At 40.6% G+C, this 22,964-nt stretch overlaps 1 protein-coding gene across 1 annotated transcript in view; it reads right to left on the reverse strand.

Moving 5' to 3' along the window:
- The window catches only part of caska (calcium/calmodulin-dependent serine protein kinase a), a 165,143-nt gene that overhangs the window by 26,648 nt on the left and 115,531 nt on the right, over window positions 1–22,964 (reverse strand). Inside the window, exons 7-13 of the mRNA XM_085375214.1 lie at window positions 21,793–21,968; window positions 20,656–20,778; window positions 18,091–18,174; window positions 17,864–17,963; window positions 16,540–16,661; window positions 7,320–7,397; window positions 1,450–1,497 (exon numbers count right to left, since the gene is read on the reverse strand). Coding sequence (XP_085231340.1) covers window positions 1,450–1,497; window positions 7,320–7,397; window positions 16,540–16,661; window positions 17,864–17,963; window positions 18,091–18,174; window positions 20,656–20,778; window positions 21,793–21,968 — 731 coding nt within the window. The remainder of the gene's footprint in view (window positions 1–1,449; window positions 1,498–7,319; window positions 7,398–16,539; window positions 16,662–17,863; window positions 17,964–18,090; window positions 18,175–20,655; window positions 20,779–21,792; window positions 21,969–22,964) is intronic.

The following is a 22,964-nucleotide window of genomic DNA, read 5'->3' on the forward strand; positions in this document are numbered from 1 at the left end:
GGCAAATGCACAGTTATGTGAATCCGAGTTAAAAAACAAACAAACATACAAACAAAAAAGACCAACAACAACAGAAAAAACCCCAACAGTGTTGTCACCTCCCATGTCAACGGTGAACAAATGTCCATAGAAATTAGAAACACCCACCAGGCACCAGATGTTCTTTTCTGGGCTAAATGCGGTGGACCTTTAAATTTTTTTACTTGCTGAAGAGAAAACATGTGGCAAGTTTAGTCTAAATCACATGTTTAGCTCTTGTTATGAATTTACGTGAGAATCATCTATATTTTAAAAGTTGTCTTCAGCTTTGGAGTAATACCAGGATAATAGATTACAAATATGGATAACCTTTCTGAATCTAAAAAGTGAAACCACTGCATTAGTGACTCAAACCTGCATACTTTCTCGTGGCCAGCAGAGGGCAAGAGATACAGTTTCTGATGGTTTAGAAGTCTATGAGAGAAGTGCACATCACTTCCTCTGACCCATGACCTTTGATGAGTTTATGATCTCAATCACCAATTTTAGTTCTTAATAAAATAAGACTTGTTTTATTCAGTAATTATATTCCCCATCAAAATTAAAAGGGGGGATGCTTCAGAGAAGGCCTACACAATGACTGACAAGTCACACGCAGTGCCCTTCAGTCAAACTGGTTTTAAAAAGCTAATGTGGGGACAATCAAAACACCCGGTTTGAGGCTTGATAACCTCAAATTGAGGGCCTCACTAAGCACGGGGTGATCCATGGATCAACATATATACACAGTGTAAGTTGAGGATCATTTCTCATACATTCTGTCAAATGACAGGCAGAAGGTCATTTTCTCTGACCCCATGTCACAATTGTATTTAGGCCAAGGGGCAATCCTCCAGAGCGGAAATACTGAGCCAATGTGGAATTAGCAGAAACTACAGTTCCATTTAAGGCTGCCTGGACAGGAGTCAAGCCTCATAGCCTCATGTCAAAATTTGTTGTTTTAAAACCAATACTTACAATATGTTACAAAATTAACCAAGCTAGATACCCTTAATTAATAATTTAAGACTCCAGTCTTTCATCTGTATGTTGTAGCGTCTAGCTCCATGGCAGCAGTCAGATTGCTAACACTGAATGCCAATCAATGAGTGAAGTTACATCATCTTTTATATTGTACACAGCTCCGATGTGAGAAAATGAAAAGTTAAATTTAGTGCAGTGTTCACCTTGGTTTTCTATGAGGTTATATCCTCTATTACAGAATGTTGTGGCTTAATGTTTGCCCTTAAAATTTTGATTATAAAATATATTTATGTGGACTTGAAGAAGAGTGATCATTTACCCACCGATCAAAACTGCAGCAGTCACGCTTAAGTAAAACTCCATCCAATACTGTAACACTTTCAAAGCCAAGGAAACTACTTCTAACTGATGCCCAGTGAACATTGCAGTAGTGTAATGAGGTCTTACATCTTCCAGAAGTTTCAAAGCGCCACAGGCTCCATCTTGGGAGGAAATCTTAAGTGGAGGAAGACACAAAGAAGCATTATAAAAGCTGTTGACTCTTGTTTTCAGGACTCACAGGTAAAGGGTTAAAGGTCAGTAATGACAGAGGTCGGGTTAAATCAAGTTCGACCCCTGCCTTTAATCAGTACAAGCCGCTTTTTAAACAGGCTGTAAATCTGGGTAGTTTGTGTGTAGATTAGTATCAACAGCCAAAGTGAAACCTTCCCTCCTGAGAGAGAACAGTTCCAAAACTACACCAACAAAACTCATTTTACTGATTAGACATGACAGTGTAGAGGTAAAAAGGAGCGTATTAGTGCAGCCCGCAAGAAAAAGCTTTGCTGAAGTTTGAATAGTCTTCAAACTGCCCTGCTGCAGCAGAAACCCACAGGAGCCCACTGGAATCTACCGTCTGATTGGTTCAAAGCACTTCAGCGTTAGCCAGAGTGAATCAGCAGAGACAGAGGTGAAGCAGAGGAGGAAGGCAGGGTAGTCCCTGAAAGCACAGCCAAGATTAAACAATACGTTACTCTGAGGTCAAACTATGCTGGAGAAGTTAGAGGCCAGTACAAGTTTACTTGTTTACTTGAACTAAAAATTCCCTTGCACAGCAGTGCAATACAGTCAGGAAATGCCAAATTGGAGGAGAGCATGAACAGGTCTAGGACTAAATACCATCGTCAATATTCACAAATCAAGACTAAAAGTAGCTCCCAACTTGCCAATTTAGGGGGAACATATCAGTCTTCACTTGACAAAGCAGTTTGAAAATCTGAGAGAAGGTAGAGATAATCCAGAGACAGCAGCATCCATTTAGCAATATGGTCATATATTAAAGATCTAATCATCTCACTAACGATCAGCAACATCGATCTTCTGTGATCGATCTGATCGTTGATCATTCAAAGACCAACTCCTATCGGTTTGCTTTCATCCCATCTATCCATCCATGTAATATCAAACCCTAGTTTCAATCATATCATCATATGAAAGTCTTTGAAAATGGACTATTTTAAGTTTTTTGTTGCCATTTAAGTCTCAGCTGAAAGAAACTAAGTTGACTTGGGGTCAAAGTAATCAACAGAGTTTCAAATTAAGAAAAACAAAAACCCTGGGACAGACTGGCGACCTGTCCAGGGTGTACCCGCCCCTCGCCCTATGATGGCTGGGATGAACATGCACCATTGTAACAGTATTTACATGACACTTTCATAAGAAAAAGCATGACCAATTCCTCTGAAATCAAAACAACCATCATTCAATAAATTAAAAACAATAAATCGATATGGCAAATTATATGGCTTAATAATAATATAAGCAGACAGGATACTTCTGTACAAAAAAAAAAGTTTGGTGACACCATTTAGTGTGTATTTAAGTATCTGACAGTAGGTTTTCTGTAGAGACAGATCTAAAACTAATAAAAGACAGATGAAAGTCTGCGACAGCAACACTAAAACGCTGTTTTTATTCCCACAAACTAACTGCATCTGGTGTGGCTTCATCGCGAACTCTTGATCCATTTTCTGAAAATGTGAACCAGAATCTATAAGCCCAAATGAAGTCCACAGACACAGAGCTGCGTTAATTAGCCAGATCTCTTTGACATGAACCAAAGCTACATAAAAACAGAGCCCCGCTCCCAGTAAATGGTTTTCCCCGTCTGGAGAGCTTTGGGATTTACAACGCCAGCCCTCGCCCACTCTCTCAGTTGTCGGACTTTTTAATTGCTCCCTTAACAAAGCACACACACGTAAACACAGCAACATTTTGTGCAGCTGCCTGCATGCATGGCTGTTCAGAAAACTACTCACAATGCACACCACAGTCCCACTCTTTCCTCTCACATGCTCCCTGTTCTTTCAGCCTTCTTGTTAAGCATCCTGCTTGATGGTGAGGCCAGACTAACTGCATGTTTGTCAGCTCATCATAGTCACCGTCAGATGCTGGAGACTATTATAAGAAAAACCAGACTAAGAGCATTAACAAACCCATCATTGTTAGTGTTTTTGTGTCTATGCCTCATGTAGCAGAGTGTAATGAGGAAGGTCAAATACAGACGCTGTAGGTCTCTTTTTAAAAACACACAGGCCAGTGTGTTCTTAAGGCGGGGCCTGGGCTAACAACACACACGAGCTCAGTGGAGTTTGAGCCGAGACGCAGAGCAATTGCAGTGGGGGTGCGGTATGAATTAAAAAACAAACAAACAAACTTGGACACAGCTAGCATAATGGACAGGTTTTTGATGGGGCTCCCACACAAACTCAAAGCAGAAGATAAAGCATTGTCAAATATGTTTCCAAACCAACTTCCTTCAAACCCAAATACTAGAAAATATGTGCAAATCAAAAGTAAATGATTTAACCAAGCATTGCTAGCTGCACGCCATAAGACAGGAAGAGGAAACAGTGGCTGGAAATAACTCATGTGGTTACGCAGCGAAAACGCAGGGCTTCAAGTAGCTGGTTAAAAAGCTCAACCCAAGGTCCAACATTACAGGTATAGCAGCAGGTAGAGATTTACTATTGCACAATAATGCTGCCACTACTGGCATCTTGTTGGAACACATTCACACTTCAGATTAGGTAATGTGTCATCAATGACAGCAGCTCACTGAGAAAATGGAATTACTCTAATCCCACTAGAGGATGGCTGCAAAAGCAATCACCATAGACCCCATGCCCCAAATAAGCCAACAAAATAAAATAACTACCTAACTTTAAACTTCTCCATTTGGATATTGTTCAGGCTTAAATTAAGGGACGACTGGCTGATGTGGTAACATAGACCAATGTAGCAGATTGCTCTCCTCTTCACATCCACAATTGTTAGTTACTATACTGTGCCTCTCAACAATGTTTATTTTTAAGTGAACTATGACAAATAATATGGGTTGCTGTGTGGTACACATATGTTCCAGATTAGGTAAGTGACATTATTGTACTGTGTCTATATGTTATTTAGCACTGATTAGCAGGTATCTGCATCCATGTGTAGCACCCACACAATTTATGGATGCAACTTGTAGAGACCAGAAACCGGTGGATGATGTCATAGTGGGCATATCAATCTTTTATATGTAGTCAATAAGTGAAAACGGTAGCATGGTGCCATTGACTAGCTAGCTAGTGTTAATAGGCTAAGATACCTTTTCAGTGGTTTCACAGATATTCTATACTGTCACTAATAATATACTGTTATTTACTCTGATTGGGGCAATCTGATGACCAAAGGTTCAGCATTACAGTAACCAGCTACAGGCCACCTATGCAGGTTTTGCTATGTATGCTCTACATATTAGCATGCATTTATTTATTTATTTATTTGAATAGATTTTATAGTATTATCTACACTGTGTCTGCAGGTTCATCTTCCAGCAATAAGAGAGTACAGCACTGGCATCTATAACAGATAACTCTCCTGTCACTTGCTGCTGCTGATAAAAAAAATACTTACTTTAATTTTACAAGAGAAATGTCGCTGACGACATAAGACGAGCCAGTGTTGCTTAATAATAGTCAGAAAAGTGTGAAAGCACACCGCTGCTAAATTTAAGAATGTAAGATCTGCAACTAAGCTATCAACGTGTAAAGTTGATGCTGTGGGTGTTTATGGCTGGACTGCCATTACACCCTTGTATCAAGTATAATTCACTGTCAGACTGATTTGATTGCAGGTCAAACAGAATCAAATTTACACTTAGCAGCTTTAAGGAAGCTATTATGCTCCTCCTATTATGCTTTCACTTATTTTCCATCAAATAATGCTCCAATGGTCGATGTTCATTTTAAACAAGGTCAAGGTTTCAAATAATGAGGTCAGTGTATGTATAATTAATCTATGTGAGCCAACAGCTCAGATTGCTCTAAACACTTGGTGTCAGACAGTTTTTCTACTCTTTGCTTTGCATGAAATCCAAAAACACAGCCCACTCACCTGTTGTTTAAACATTTTGTTTGGTAGCCAATCAGAAGGAACACTGGGTTTCCTATCTTAAAACACGTATATTCACCCCTTTAAGGCAGATGACATATATGAAACCCTGCCAGCATATATCCTGCTGTCATCACAATCATTCCTCAGAAAACCTCTAACAAATATGAAGTTTGCTTAGCTGACAGTGCTGAAGTTAGCCACTGCTCTTCAGATGGGGCATAGGCTGCCTGTGAAGCATTCATCTCAAGTCTTCCATGCAGTAGTATCCATTCTTATTTGGATGGACATGCTCAATATTTTGGTATATTCTGCACTTTGTTTGAAAGCGCTTTATAAATAAAGTTATTATTATTATCAAATTGAAGCAAATGAAGAGATCTTCTATTCAATACTATTTCTCTTTACATGAGAAGAAACAGCATGAGGGATGCCCTGCCTGTCTGGGGTCTACAACACTAGCAGAATGCTGACTGAACCCAAAGAAAATGTGTTTTGTCACCAGCTCTAGCGTTCAACCCTGAGGAAGACGGGTGACATTTGTGTAGGAAGTGCTGGGAAAGACAACATATCTGTTTTCTCTGTTTTGCCACACAGTGGTGAAGCTGCAGGTGGAGTGGCATACTCCACTGGTTTTCAGGGTTTTCTTCCTACCCTTAACAATTGTAAAAATACACGCGGCCCTGTTCCCGGATTTTGTTTTAGAGCCAGCCTCTACAAGGGTCAAATCAGTGACTACCCACATCCCTGTGCCTTGCTATGGATAGTAACTGGACCTGGACGGTGGGGTGGAAGATGGCTTAGTTAACCGAACACATATTGAGCTGTGCCTGGTTGCTTATCTGGCCCTATGGTGGCTTCTAAAGTCTTTCGTCTAAGCACTGCATCTCAGGTGGACAACATTTATTAGACTTTAGTCTTCAGTGCCTCCATCATGAGGTCTGTCACCATGCTCCACACATACCAGGCAATATTCTTCTGTTTTACTAGCCAAATGTAAAGCTTTATCTAAACAGAGGCTTTTCCATTCGTTCTGTGGAGGCCATCTTTATAGTTTACAGTACCAAAGATCTCTTGTTGCCTCAGGGTGTGCAAGCACTTTCTACCAGGGGAATGGCAACCTCATGGGCCCTTCTATGAGCGACTATCAGCTGGATGTGAAAGCTCCTTCAGTGGCTCATTCTGTCTTTTCTGTCATGCACTAGGGTGCTGGTGGTTAGGCTCTTGTTTGGTAGTATGAGAGAGATTTTTCCTGAAGGAGAGACACTAAGTACAGCACCAAGTCGCCCCACCACACAGCTGCACTCCGTGAAGAGCCGATATTTAAGGAATAACTGTGAAGACGACAGGGGCTATCAGTGCAGGTGTCACATATGTAATCACATGTAAACAAAGGGGGGAAAATATACTGTATTTTTGTACCTCGTTCCTCTCCTTCACAGAACAGAAGGTGCTTTTTTTCCCCTCTCTTTTTTTTTTTTTTTTTAAAATAAACAGACCTTAATGAAACAGAACCTCAAGTACAAATACGACTCCATAGACTCTAGTGCTTAATGTCTTATTAGAATAACAGCAACAAGAAAATCATAGGGAATTATTTTCAATTTTGTTAAGGCCACCTCAGACACACTTTAAGGACCCCTGGTTGTGCCAAGACCCACAAACAAACAGCAGCTTCTTTAAAGGTGAGCAGAGCGATCGATGGAAGTGAAGAGTTGAGAGTTTTAGTGAGCAAGAGGATTAATGCAGCCTGAGCAGAAACAGAAGTGTGTGGTGAACAAGAGAAAAGCAGTAAGTGTGTCATCCATACGAGGTATTAAATTCATCACACACATCGCATGAATGCAAGTGTTGATGTGAAGAATGTAAGCGTGGGAGGAAAATAATGCACGTTTTCTCACCTCTTTGGCTCTCTGCACGGCATCACTGGGGGGGTTTCGGATCTGTGGGGATGACTTGGTGTTGATCTTATCGTAGAGCTGAAAGATAAAAAGCACAAGGACAATGAGCTGGACAGCGAGACTGTGACCAGAAATGAGTTTTCACTGAGGTCAACACGACCAACGACACGTCTTCTACATATTTGCTATATCAGACAAAGCTGTTCATGGCTGCAACATTCACATAGTAACTTCCTGATGCTACATCAATATCGCTTTATTGAACACATTTGAAAATGTGGGAATGTGTACATGTTTCCACTTTATTTTCACGGTTGAGTTCTAATATACATATACGAGTTACAAAAAACCCCAACAAAGAGCAACAACCACAACAAAAATCCCAGCATTACCTTTTTTGGCAATTTGCGCTACAGTAGCTCATCTGTTGGATCGGACCGCGTGGGCCACTTTTTAATCACTGATCACTGCAGACTGGGAACACCCCACAAGATCTGCACTTTTTAAGATTCTCTGACCCAGTTGTCCAGCTATCACAATTTGGCCCGTGTCCCACACGTGCTCGCATCCTTGCGCCTGCCCATTCTTCCTGCATCCAACACATCAACTTTGAGGACAAGAGAATCCTTAACATAACGCAACCACTAACAGGTGCCATGATGAAGAGATAATCAGTGTTATTCACGTCACCTGTCAATGTTATGCCTGATCAGTGTATAGAGACACATAAGATATGGAGAGAAAACTATATTAATAAAAAACAAAACAAAAAAACACTACGACAACAAAAAAGAAAAACTCTTCAAAGACCAAATAAGAATGGATAAATGTATTTTGAATAATGTCTTCTGTGGCCAAGGCTAAGCCAAACAGTAAATGGCCTGTATTTGTATAGCGCTTTACTTAGTCCCTGAGGACCCCAAAGCGCTTTACACTACATTCAGTCATCCACACACACATTCACACACTGGTGATGGCAGCTACAGTGTAGCCACAGCTGCCCCGGGGCGCACTGACAGAGGCGAAATCCACAAGAACAGCACACATTTGCAAAATAATGTGTGGCACCTTAGAACCATTCAACCACTTCCATCCTCTGACCTTTAGATTTGCTCTCAGCTCCTTCAACAAACCACTGAATGAGGGGGATGTTTTAGGAACATTGATGTTTCATTCACTAATAACCAAGAGCACAAAGACATTCTGACAGTAGGCGGTGGCCCAACACCTTACTCTGCTCTTCAGGCTGTTTTTCCCTTTTATATATTATATTAAACACATTATATACATTATATTTAAACCCAGAAAATGGTTAGAGCCTTAATGTTTATCAGAACACGGTCAATGTGCGTATGTGCACAAAACTGCTCAACTAGTACACCTTTCCAAGTTTTATGAGTAGAAATTCACAAGGTTTCAGCAGCAACAACAACCACATCTCTCTCTTTGGCTGCATCAAGTGCACACAAAATTAAAATTGATGTAACACTTAAACTTAAAGCAGTTTCTATGAAAAAGCGTAAGCTTGAGTGCTGATGCCACTTTTACAGTTTGCCCCCCCCGTCCTAAAACCGCCACAACCTTGTTTCCTCATCACTCTGACTGAAAGACAACAGACACAAGCTTATAAAAATCCTGTGACTAATAAACAGCACTGCTCTGCATCGCCGATGTTTATTAACGAGACTGCATGTCTGGATAGAAAAGTGGCCCTGGACACAGTCCAAACAAAAGCAGCAGCTGAAGCTCAAATCAAAGCAGAGGGTGGCTTTTTGGAACAAAAGACACAGACAACCACAGCTGTGGAAAGCAGCTCTAATCATATACAAAGCAACAACAATGTGATGTTTGAGGAGCAACTTGTAGTTTTCATTTAACCTGCTCTGCAGTGCATGAGCGGGCTGCATAATGTGTACAAAGAAAAGCACTCTCGGAGGCAGACACAGAGTCACAGACAAACTGTGTTTGTACCAGCCCTAGACTCAACGCTGCTCTGTTCTCCCTCTTACAAACACGACAGCAGACGACATCATGCAGCGCACAATGATAAACATTAACCTAAAAAATCTTTTTGCATTTTGTACACCAAGTACATGTAGCTGCTGTTTCACTGCACTGAGACATTCACTTTGCTTCTAGTTTGAATCAAAAGTGTCTGCAGCTGTCTTAAGAAAAGCGTGCCTTCGTGGAGGGGGTGAAATGCACAAACAGAAGTCGTCTGTGGTGCTACACATGCCCAAAACTGAAGTTTGAAGTTGTGCGACTAAATACTCGGCTGCCCCAGATTCTTATTTTCTGGTTCACGATCACAAAAAAAGCCCCAATATATATATATATATATATATATATATATATATATATATATATTTCTAAAAAAAATTTTTTTAAACAATGACAATCCTAATTTCCCTCTGAATAATTTACAGGAAGACATGCAGGTGTTCTTTGGCTGGTGTTCTAATTGTATTTAAATTGAGCCCATTATGCTCATTTCAACTCCATATTTTAACATGGCCTTTACTAGAGTAGCTTTGCATGACTCACAGCTTGAAATAATCATTTTTTTTTACCTAATTCCAGGTGTTAGTGCAGCCCATCAGTTCATCCTCTGTCTGAAATGATCCATTTTAGCTCCCTTCCTCTTCCCTTAAGCAAGCTTGATTCTGATTGGCCATCCCAGGTAGACTAAAGATTTTAACAGGTGGGCGGGGCTTACATGTTTACAGCCAGAGCTCTGCACCTGAGATGATGATATAGAGCCAGTCTGAATTGGAGCACTTAGAGCAGCATGAAGCTCGAACTTTTGGCTTTTTCACTTGAGCCACAGTGAGTATTTCTCAGGGGAAACAACATTGAGATCTGCTTTGTTTCAACCAGAGCCTTGCCTTATTTTTTGGTTTCAAATGCCATGGCTCCAGTGGGAACACAAAGCTGTGCTTCTTCTGGCATCCACTTAATTGTTTCAGTCTCTTCAGTCTAACTTTCTCCTGCCTTCCTGTCTCAGCGGTGCAGCCTTCTCTCTTACAACATTATCATCACTGTTTCCGCTTCACCTCCAGGTTAATTTTTTTTTTTTATATAGAGAAATAGAAGTGTGGAAATATGCAGATGGTATGTAGACTGAATGCACAAACCTGTTGGTTCAGGTGGTTAAGAAAAGCCTGGGTAGGCACAACAGGCTGGTGTGCATGATTCATAAATCCAATTTTACATATGCACTTTTTTGCACAGGGTAACAATGTTTCCACATACATATTAATAAAGAACAGCCTTTATTTGTAGCGTTGGTGAGGCTCAGTAATGACACACAAATCTGGAATGCAGTGTTAATTTTAGTTCTGGATAAGGGAACAGTGACTTCTTTCCATTATAGAGCTGTAGGGGGAAACGAGAAAACATCAGCTATCGCAAGGAATGAGTTGTAAGACACATCTGGTACATTCCTGTAAGTTTCTAATGGTTCATCCACACATGGACATCAGTCCTCTAAACTGGAATGAGGGCTGGCAGACAAAGGAAGAGAGACGTAGGAGAGGAGGGACTGTGAGTCAATAGCAGTATACTGGGGAGGAAGATGCTGATTACAACATTAGGTAGAGTTCCAATGCCTGTACCGCTGTGACAACCTGACATCGCCAGGAAAAAAAAAAGCCCCAAAAGAAACCTACACAGATTGCACGCACACATCTCAAGAGTGCATTTGTATCCAATTCTTTTTGAACAAACTCCTCAAAAGACAAACAGAACACTCCTCAGGAAACCTGAATGGCGGTTGGCACCACGAGTGCGTGCTGTGCCACACGCCGTCCGCAGCCACTGAGCATTTACGCATATTTACTGCGCTCATGTCCTCATGCTTTCAACATCTTTCTGGTTTTGTTGAGTGTTAAGCAATCGTGAGCTGACCTCTGATGGAGTTTTACATAAAAGTGTAGCAAAGACCGAAGTCTGAATTAAGGGTAACAAAAGACAAACCAACCAACGAGACACTCAAAGATATGTGCACAGATGCAGATTTCACTGTTACAGCTGTCACACACAGGCACACATTCGATCATGATCTCGTGACGGCGTGTGCATGTGGCAACAGCCACGACAAACAAGCGACGGCTTTTATTTTATGATGAGAAACAGTGCGATTTCCTCATTTCTTATTAGTGACAAGTAAATGCAGACATCAGTTCCTTGAGGGTAACTTCTTTTTCCTCGCCTCCATTAGCTCGAAAGCCTGAGGAGTTTCAGATACACGAGGAAAAAAGAAAAAATACAAATACAAATACACTCGACTAAAATGCCTCATTATACATGTCAAACACCAGAAACACACACTGGGGGATGTCGGGTTGACTTCGAATTAGCTTGAGGCATGTCTTGACAAAACTCTTTGTGCTAACACATCAGATGAAGGGAAAAAAAACGGAAGACAACAAACTCACCCAAAAGACAGAAAGTGTAGTGTCACAAAAACACAGCCAATAGATCGCAAACACACAGACATGAGTTTTGTAAGCCAGGAGGCTCCATCCGTTCACCGTCTTCAGGATTTTGTGTATTCCCTCGATGTGCAGGCGACTTTGAGCCGCGCATACAGTGATGAAGGGTGCGCTTGCTGTGAATGGCACTGAGGCCTGACAATACCAGCCATTGTTTATTTTCAATGACCGAGGCTGGCCTGTGATGCTCTGTCCTTTCCTGACTCCCCCTCCTCAGAGCAGGGCTGGGGTGTGAAAGTGGGGGTGAACAGGAGAGATGCATGTTTGACTGTTTCATGTTATTGTATTTGAGCTGCTTACAACACAGAGTGTTTGTAAAAGGGCTTGGCACTGTTGACTGGAAACTGTATATTCAAAGATGTGGACAAATTTGTCATTTGTCATTGAAACAATGCTTCATTTCTCCTGAAAAATGGTTCAGTTAAAAGCAGTTATCAAATATATACCTGTATTATCTTTGGGATGTAATAGAGTACAATTATCAAAACAAATGCTGCTGTACGGCCTATTTGTAGGCAAAAACATGCAACTGTAGTTTGATATCATTGTGTACAGTGAACATGGATGAGAGAAAGCAAAGGAGAGAGCTGGTTGAGGAGTTCTATAGATAGCAATGTTAAAGACAAAGGCCATAAGACAATCTCCAAGCAGCTTCATGTTCTTGTGACCAAAGTTGACAATAGTATTGCAAATTAGAAGGTTAATGAGACTGTGGTCAACCTCCTGGGACTCAAGAGGAAATGCAAGACCAGGTTGATCAGAAGCATGGTCTGGATGATTGAACAAGAGCAACGAAATCATCCAAAACCAACGAACCAGTGTGTTCTGATCACACCATCTGTTTAATTTTGAACACTAATGAACATCAAAAGCAGGAATGCACCAAAATGCATGCTGATGAGCCCAAAAGCTTCTGGGAGGATGTCCTTTTGTCAGATGAGATGAAACTGGAGCCTTTGACCTTTCAGATGAGCTCTGTGTTTACAGAAGGAAAAAATTAAAGAACACCATGCCTACTCTGAAAACTGGAGCTTGGAGACGCTGGCCTTCAAAGCTGAGACAGCTTGAACAGTTGCTGCAAAAGGTGGTCCTACAAAATATTCTCCCGAGAACCAGCCTATACATTTATGTCACACTGTGGACATTTGGTTTTGGTCTATATCTTTTGACTTATTTGAGCTATCCTACTAAGTCCTGATGTACTAAATAGAGGACATCCTGGGCTTTCCACTGATATCTCATGTGTTTGGGTGGCCTCTTTTAGCTCCAAAGTGGAAGGAAATCCCCATAAAAGTTCAATGGTTCTCCGGAAGATATTAAATTAAGGGTACCATCTTTGGTGTCCATGCTAAATATGGAAAAATATTAAGGGGATACCATTAGTTACAAGAGTTTGTCTTTTAAATGATGAAGTGTATCTAAAGATTTGTCCACACTTGTACTTTAGAGCGAAAATAACTAAACACATAATTGGCCAAAACAGTCCTGAGAGCTGACCAATCAATCCTACTTTGAGTCAAATCCTAAGTTAAATTCTCCCATTGATTTTAACCAATTTGTTTTAAATGCAGAAATATGTGTATTAAAGTAGCTGAGCTAAATCTCAACACAGAGCACATTAACTGGCATTTGCTCATATTCATTGTAATTATCTTTCACTTAATGATGTGCCTCATTTACTATAAAAACACCGCTCACACCGGCTTTTTCAGTTTAAACAAAGTGGATCAAAGGAAGAGAAAGCACAGCTGCCTCAAAGGCAAAATGATGTGCTCGGAGTCCAACTAAATCTTAAATGTGGTCTGGCCCCTGTGCTGCGATTTTGTGACCCAATACGGTTTGAATGTGGCGCACCAGTTGTAGGTCACGGTCTGCTGCTGTCACCTACGACTCAGATGTTTCTGTCAACATCCCTGAGTCACGGAAACAAGCAGCAACCGGACCATTTGTCAAGTCCAAGCGAGCTGCTGCTGCTGCTGCTGTGTTAAGGACACATCTTAAAAAACAACATGACCTTTTCATAATGCCTCCAGAGGAAAGAGCATCCCCGTGTGTGGAAAGATGCTATTTATGCCTTATATCACAAGCAATGACTGAATCTTATTAAGGGGTTATTTCCACAAAGACATTGTGCCCCCTCCAAAAACACTGGTTGTGAGGTACATCACAGTAGTGGAATGGGGGCACTAAATGCTTTCCTAAAACCCAAAGCATGTTTACAGTGGACCTGTTAGGCTTTTCCTTTCTGTCTTTTATTTATTGTTACAAAAGTTCATGCCTATATTAAACATGTAAAGTTTGAAAGCCATAGCTGTACAAGTTATGGCTGTACGTCAAAAGCTCAGGCTTCTGTCTGCTCTAAATGATCCATTTCACACACTTTTTTTCTACACTAACCTGTGTATGATATCACAGAGAGGACCTATCCCTTTTATAATACAGTACTGTACCTGACCACAGACGCTGCACGCACCTGCTGTTCAACCCTAAAACATTAAATTGAACTATGAATAATGCAAAACTTCACTATCAGAGGCCAAAGTTTAAAAAAATGCAGAGCTGGAAATGAGCAGAAAAAGGCTTTAATATTCATGCATGAGGCTGCTTCCAAATCCCCTCGCTGCAGAAAGAGTGGCTGCTCTGTCCAAACCAAACTCACAGACGAGCAGCAGAATAAAGAGGTAATAAAGTTTATAACACATGATTATGTAGCAGTAAGAAACACATATTTTTAAAAAGGTCTTTGTTAACAACACCTGTAAGAAGAGGCTGTGGAAATTGTTTCACAGTAAAACAGAGCTGTAGTATTAAGTGACGATTTCATAGGAGCAGCTGGGCTTATCAACAGTTTCTGTGTATTAACACACTGTACTTTACATGTGATGTTAGGGCTGCTCAATTAATCAAATTTTAATCTAAATTACGATCTGGGCTTTCAATGATCATTAAAAATGACTGAGCCGATTATTAGCACCTCCCTCGTGCTTTACTCTCGCGCTGCTCCGTGTGGCAAATCGAGCGCACCTCTCTGCATTTCGAACACGCGTCACAACAATTAAGAGGACCCGAGGGAAGCTCGGAAAGCTAAGCAGAAGTTATTTGGAGAGGAGAGTGACTGCCGTTGGTTGAAAAGAGAGGTAAAAAAAACCTTCAGTGGTTGGAAACATTATGGGTTCGTGGAGTCAGACGTGTGTAAACTTTGCTACGGTGTCGTAGCTGCACCACAGAGCAACACTGCAAAGTTCACTAAACATAGATGTTTACATTTTTAATTTATTTTTTATATTGCAAACATTTGCACTGTTATCAGTATTATTTTTTGACAATCTTTAAAGCCATTATTCAACACATTGTTATTGTTAAATAAATATCGTCAAATAATCGAGATCTCAATTTCAGTGAAAATAATCGTGATTATCATTTTTGCCATAATCGAGCAGCCCTATGTGATGTGTTTTCAAAGTGTTCCTGAATTCTTTTTTGAGCAGTGTATTAAAGGATTTCTTGTAAGCCTAAGATTCCTTAAAAGCACTAAGTGGAATAATCCCTAATGTTTCTGCTTGACAGCTGTTTAAAGTGGAGATGAAAGGATAGAACAATGAATTTCTGTCAGCCAGTAAAATTACAGCAAGTACAATGCAAGTAAAGAAGAAAAACAAAAACAGGTCCACATATTTACTGAAGTATCGAAAAACACATTTACAGGGTTGTCTGTGAAGGTTCTCAGTCATCCAGGTCATCGTAGTCAAAGGAGCTTGCAAAGAAAAGCGTCCGGACTTCTTTAAGTTGCTTGAAGACGTTTCACCTCTCATCCGCGATTTACGGATTGGTTGGTTTATGACACCAACTCTCTGCCATCTATAATCCAGTTTTGAGTTCCCTCCCCAGACGCCTGAACGCCCACTCACATCCTGGGCCATCTGACCTCAGGAATTCGCATGATAAGGTGGGGCCAGGTTTCACAATGAGCTCACCCAAAACCCTGGCTGATTGGGACCCACACCCAGTTTCACACCTTGGCTCAGGCGATTAGAGGATCATCAGGGGGTCCTTTTGTCCCTCTGTGGGGGGACACTCCCACTAGGTTTATATCTGGGACTCTCCACCATTTGACCTTAGAACTGAAGAAGCTTCTCGGATGAGAGGTGAAACGTCTTCAAGCAACTTAAAGAAGTCCAGACGCTTTTCTTTGCAAGCTCCTTTGACATTTACAGGGTTATTAATACATCTTTAGATCAAGCTTCATGTGCGATAGAATGGGTGCAGAAGTTTCCGTGCACTGCAACAGCCTAACGTTGGATTTGTAGGCTATGAAAGGCAACCACAGTGGACTCTTTAAAATAAGGGGATGCAACTGAAATAAAATGGACATCTGGCTATACATCTAACATTTGTGCATGCTTTTGGAATAATCATCTGAGTGACAATGACCTGGAACAGAGCTAGTTCTCAATGTCTATTTTTAGCTTAGGCTCAGTTCACGCAGTTCACACATCACTGTGCGATCTGCACAAAACTCCCATCCTTACAGTTAACGACGCACAGTCAACTGTAAACCAAATACCAGAAAATGATATTAAAGTTTCATTTTTTATAAATAATATAAAAAATAAAAAAAAACTATTAATGGAAAAATACAACAACAAAAATAAAACACACTATCTCCCACTGTTCCAGCTGTTAGAGTGAAGTGTTGACAATCGCTCATTTGCTTGTGTGACACTTACATCGAGCAGTGTGTGTAGATGCTGGTCCTGGAAAACACTGTGGAGGAAATCTAAATCTTTTTCACTGCAGTCCGTCAAAGCGTGGATCTCCTCTAAACTGTCCAACACCTGAGACACAGCACCTGCAAAGCACGCACGTCAGAAGTCCATCAGTCACTCAGCAAATCTGCACAGCTCTCAAGCGCCAAAACAGTTTCTCAGTTATTCAGCCTGGCTGCACTTTCGATTAGGTCTGTCACAATAATGACCTCCATTTCTTTTCAATACTGTTCTACAGTTCAGTTCCTCAGCCACCAAAACTTTGGCCGATTTAAATTTAGCACATCTCTACTTTAAGATCATCAGGGCTGTCTGTGTGAACTCGTCCCTCAGCGTGAGATTATCGTAGTGGGCAGGTGCACAGCTCATTTAGAGAAAATATCTATTTCAAAAACAGAATCTAATTTAGTTTCTTCTACTTATCAGAGTTACAAGACTTAAGTTGAATTTACTACACAGCGCACAATGCATACATGTGCAATGGGACAGAACAAGCCTTAGAGGAGGGGCACAAGAAGATTTTTTAAAAAGAGACTAATTTGATATCAGGTAAGGTTGTGATCACTCCTCATACACGGGCAATGACCTCTAAACTGTTATAACAGCTCCTGTGTTTAAGTGTGGGTTTGTAATATAAAAATAACTACACTTCAGGGATCGTGCCAGAATAAACAGCAGGACTGGCACTACCATTCCAGGACACAACATCTAATCGTTTATTTTAGGTGGCATAAAATGGCCACAACAAACTTGCTTTTAACAGTTAAATGTGAAACAACATATCAAATAGCAAAGGCAGTTATGGTGACAGGGCTACACAAACTACTACAAAGCACAGCACAGAGAGAACAAACAGGTACCTACGTTCTGCTGCTAGCAGTCCTAGCATGTGGGAAGCATTAAGAAAAATACACAAAAAATGAAAACATTGGCATTGTGCATATGCTGCCATCAACATTTAAACATTCAGAAGCAGTTGCTTCACAAGTGCCTCTGAGATTAACACTGATAAACTGGAAATGATTTGTGTTTTCAGTTGCTGGAATCTGTATGAGACTTAATCTTCATAAAGAGATACTCAGTAGATCCTCTGATTACAGCTCTTGTCTTTGGTGTATATTTAAGAGCTTGTTGCACAAACTTTCTTGTAACAACCTGCACAGGGCCTTACAGAGAAAGGAGAACTCAAACATGAAAAAAAGAGGAAGGAAATTAGACGGAGAACGTGTGATTATTTAGCCAAAAAGACAACAAAGAAGAGTTTGACTTCTGTGTCTTTGTCTACCTGAGGATGTGGGATCATCGGAGAAGTCTTGGAGTTCCTCGGGTGGATCTCCGTAGAAGGAGTTGAACTTGTGACTGGACACTGCAGCTAGCACGGCCCCCTGAAACCACAGCAGGAACATGAGCACGTGCATCTGTGGCCCCAGCTACGTATATCATCAATACACACTGAGATGATATCATGAACAGAAGTCTTGAATATTACAATATGATATTGTAATATTAAACCTTGAGCTTCCTCCTGGCGTTGAACTTTCTCAGCTGCTCCACGGTTTCCGGCAGGTGGATTTTGTAGGCATACCGATCCCTCTCCTTAGAAAGAAAACACAGAGAGGAAAATTGCTTACACGAGCTTAAACTGACTTCTTACACTGGGATGATTCTACTGAGTTCTGCTGAGCCATGTTTGGCACTGTCATTATAGCATGGACCATTTATTGGACACTACACTTTGAAAGCAGTGGGCTTTTACCAGTCAGAGAAGGTCAAATGAAAAAGGGTGTGTTAAAGGACATGCATTATGTATGGACTAAATAATTCATTCACACCTGAAATTAAAATGTTGTCTGTACCTGGAGGACAAGGAACAAAACCCCCCAAACTGTTATGCAGATATAAATGGTAGTAAAATCCACTGGGATCAAAGCAAGACCAGCTAACCCACAGATCACACAATCTGTACAGTGTTCATACTCTGAGGAAATAAAGAATCCACCTGGGAAGATGAAGGCTTGTCCATGTTCTCTTGCAAATCTAATAAAAATTGTCCAATAATTTAATTTTGTACTCTTGAAATTTTCCCAGACTCGTGGTGGACAGTCTCTTTATTCCAAACATTTCCTCGCCCAAAACTAGCACTTACATTACCCACAATGCACTGCAACAGAAAGTTCAGTTAAAGGCTAAAGCATGAATTAAAGTAATGTGGTTGCAGTCAAACCTTAGGCTTTCAAGAAAGCCACATGTTGCAGCAATGTGGCCTGTTACAGCTTCGATCACTTCTATGTTACAATATGTTATGATGCTTGCTGCTCTATTAACATATGCACTCTGTTCTTCTTTTCTATGTTTCATTGACATCTACAGGAAGCGGTGCCTGAGGAAAGCGGGGAGGATCATCAAGGACTCCAGTCACCCCAGCCATAAACTGTTCAGACTACTTCCATCAGGAAGGAGGTTCTGCAGCATCCGGTCCCGTACCAGCAGACTGAGAGACAGCTTTTTCCATCAGGCCATCAGACTGCTGAACACGTCATAGACACCTCACCTTCATTACTGGAACTTTAACATTATGCACTCCATACTGTATATAAATGCCACTGTTCTGCACATGTCTCAACTCTGTATATTTTTATATATTTTATTTATTGTTTACTCTATTTAATTTGTAAAATATGTGTACACACACACACACACACACACACACACGTAGAAAAATATTTAGTATACACATCCAGAAATGCATACACTATTATATATTGTACATATATTTATTAGTTTCAGGTGTAGCCATTCTTGTATTTTGCTTGTTTACATTATTGTATTTTGCACAACTCTGTTGCTTGTGAAGCTCGCACACAAGAATTTCACTCACATGTGCTGTACCAATGTACCTGCACATGTGATGTGACAATGAAAGTGATTTGATTTGATTTGATTTGAAAACTCTACGTGTGATGGCAGATGCACAGCAGGAGCAGATCGCTGAACTGAGAGTAATTAAATGTCTTCAACATCTTACGACAGACTTTGGAGGGTATAAGTGGCAAAATGTGGCTGGATGTTTTCTGATGCAACTTCCAAAAAGAACTCTTCAGGTGTAAAAACCTATGTGCATTTTAAAATCTATATTCCAGATTATATGTGGAAACAGGTTAAAGGTACAAGTAAACAAACGCTGTAGCATGTTTATCAGGTACTGTTCTGATGAGAACAATAAATCACACAAAGTAACATCACTTGCAGGCAGGCTGCTGCAAACAAAAACGTTATGCCAGAACCTTATTAAGTAACGTGGTTCTGGCTAATTAGCCACATGGCGCTGCCTCACAGTGTTTGTGTTGCCGTCAGGCTGTCAGAAAGCTGCAGTGGGAGTTTTGCCACATTTTTGGTTCTCTGCCTCTGATGTAATTTGGTAAAAAGAAGAATTCAGGTTAGGTTTCATGGACTGCACAACTGTGTGGGTTTGTGTGACATTCTGTTAAAAAGGGGAACGCAATCAACACTAAACAGAGTCTTGCACTGCTCCAGCTCGATCTCTCAGACAAACACTGATGTGTCTAAACTTTAGCAAATCAGGGACACCTATAACGGAGTAAAGTGCAACGCTGAAAGTAGGGGTGTCCTTTAAAACTCAGAGATTTGATTGATGTGTCAGACCACTTCCAGATGAATTCCAAGTCCCTTGGCAGAATTGTCAAGAAATCATTTTTAAGTACCCCTCCATCCCTGCCCACAGAAGAAGACACAATAAAAGCTTCCTCTGACAACACATGACAAGCGCCAACACCACTGAGCTGGCACTTCCTGTCATTGCTTTCCTGCTTGAATAGCTGACTGATCATTGCGTGTCAACTTCAGGCGACGTGGCATTAGTATTCCACTTGTGTCAAAAAAAGGCTAAAAGTTTTACAGAAGTCAAAACTTTGGATACATGTCAGTGCACGCTTACTCTTCCTCAAAGGGATAAAATGGAGCCCAGCATAATGGTCAAACTATATCAGATTTGACACAAAGACTTTAAGATCTCACAACACCAACCACCATGGGATGTTTCTCAGTGCCCTGCAGTACCTTGAGCCAGGGGTGGTTAAGAGCCTCGTAGACTGTGATTCTCTCGGCGGGATCCAGCATCAGCATACGCCTCACCAAGTCCTTAGCGCTCTCTGAGATGTGATTCCACTGGCGGGGATTCATCTACACACACAAAAATACCAAAACAGGAATATGAAATCATAAGTGTCATGTTGGCATCGTCCATTTGTCCCTGTGCTATACATACAGCAGTCTCTGGGGATAATAAATGAAGCCAAATACTGCAATCCCTCCAGTGGCCATTTATGTGGGGTGTGATAGTATATATAAATATATATATACACACACACACACACACACACACACACACACACACACACAACTGAATTATATATATATATAATTCAGTTGTATTTGTATTGCCCAGTATCTCATAAAGGTTTAGGTTGCTTCACAGGCATAAAAAACATTTTAAGAAACAGGTGAATAGTCCAACAGATAGAAGTTAAAGGCCAAAATCATATTCAGTGGTATTCGTATTATTATGCACAACTTGACAACAGTTCCAGGTTAAAAGAAGTTGGGTGTTTGGTACAGGATTAGTTTCCATAAAAATAATTTAATTCCATTTTATTTGTATAGCGCCAAATTACAGCAACAGTCGCCTTTATTTTGTAAGGTAAAGACCCTACAATAGTACAGAGAAACGTTCAACAATCAGATGATGCCCTATAAGCAATCATCATATGATTGTTGGGTTATTCTCTGTATGTATTATTGTAGGGTCTACCTGACAATATAAAGGGTCATGAGGCCATGTTGTTGTGATTTGGCACTGTATAAATACAACTGAATTGAACTGAATTAAATTGAAGCAATCACTTGGCAATAGCGGGAAGGAAAAACTCCCTTTTAACAGGAAGACACCTTCAGCAGACCCAGCCATCTGCTCCATCCAGTATTAATAATGCTGTTATTAAAGAGAATGTGTAATGAATGTTAGTATTAATGCTCTAGAGCAGTTTAATAGGAGACTGAACTTTGAAACATCTACCAGATAAGGCATGAATCCACCTCTACAGTGTTTGCTCTTAATGTGGTGATTCTTGTCTTTGTAGGATTTATAAGGAACACAGCGGCGCTCAGACTGTGGCCGCACTTTGAATGGACCCTGACCTTGTATTTGCCCTTGCAGATGGCTTCAAACAGACGTTCCTTGGTGCCATAAAAAGGGAGACACCCCGAGAGGAGGATGAAGAGGATAACGCCACAGCCCCACACGTCCACGGGTTTACCATACGGCTCTCTCTTCACCACCTCTGGGGCCATAAAGTGGGGAGTTCCTACGCGACCTGGAGTTACAAACAGAGCGTGCAAGTCAGGTAACAGTTCCAAAATAATAACATTTTGACAATAAAACACGCACAGCGAAACTTCCTTGTTGGTTCCCCAATCATTTCGATTCTTATGTTTGCTGAAATTGAAAAGGAAGTAGTTCAAGTTTTATTTCCTTTGTTTTTCCCTAATTACCAACTACCAGAAAGTAATGTCTCACAATCAAGTGAAAAGAGGAAATGATACTTTACTTTGGGTGACTTCCTATTTTGATGCAAACTAGTGCAGCGTTCTTACATTTCTTACAAGTTCTCAGTAGCTGATACTGTCTACTACTTTATCTGTCCTTTATTAGAGTGAAACTAAAATTATGATGTTATCCCAAGTTAGTTGCAGCAATTTAAATGCTGCAAAACTGTTTAATTACTTTGGTTTCAACAGTCAAACAGGCAGTTAACCAGCTGAGCAGTGCATTTCTCTCCAAGTAAAGACTTTTAATTTAAAATGAATTAATTTAAAAGGTTTAAGAAATTCTACAACTGTTAAGACTGTGAGTCTTTTAGACATCTGCATTTGACAGATGCTGAACAAAATCTGACCCATAAAACGGGTACTTCATTTGTACGGGACATCAGTTACTGTGCATGGGAGTTACTACTGACTCAGAAATAACTGAAATAACCAGCACAAAAACCAATGTCTGGTCAGAATTAGCAACAGCACCAACACACTGATTCCAAATCTGCAAGATGTGGTTGCGATCAGCAGTCTATAAAGGAAGTTGCCAGTATACCTCCTGACAAAGGAAGCCTCCCTCTGCCATGAGCACTCCCACACATGGAAAGTTTGAGCTTTACTCAGACTTGATTTTCTTTTTCTAGCTGAGGTATGGTACACAATGTTTTCACCAAGTTGATACCTTAAGCGTAGTGTGTACAGATTGACGATGAATTCTTAAAAAGCAAAAATTATTAAATTTCCATGTGACAGCTCTCCATTTAAAAGTCAAGTCG

Source organism: Diplotaxodon limnothrissa, linkage group LG16, assembly GCF_057381915.1.
Source record: "Diplotaxodon limnothrissa isolate DT_005_m linkage group LG16, D_limnothrissa_male_GT1.1, whole genome shotgun sequence".
NCBI lineage: Eukaryota > Metazoa > Chordata > Actinopteri > Cichliformes > Cichlidae > Diplotaxodon > Diplotaxodon limnothrissa.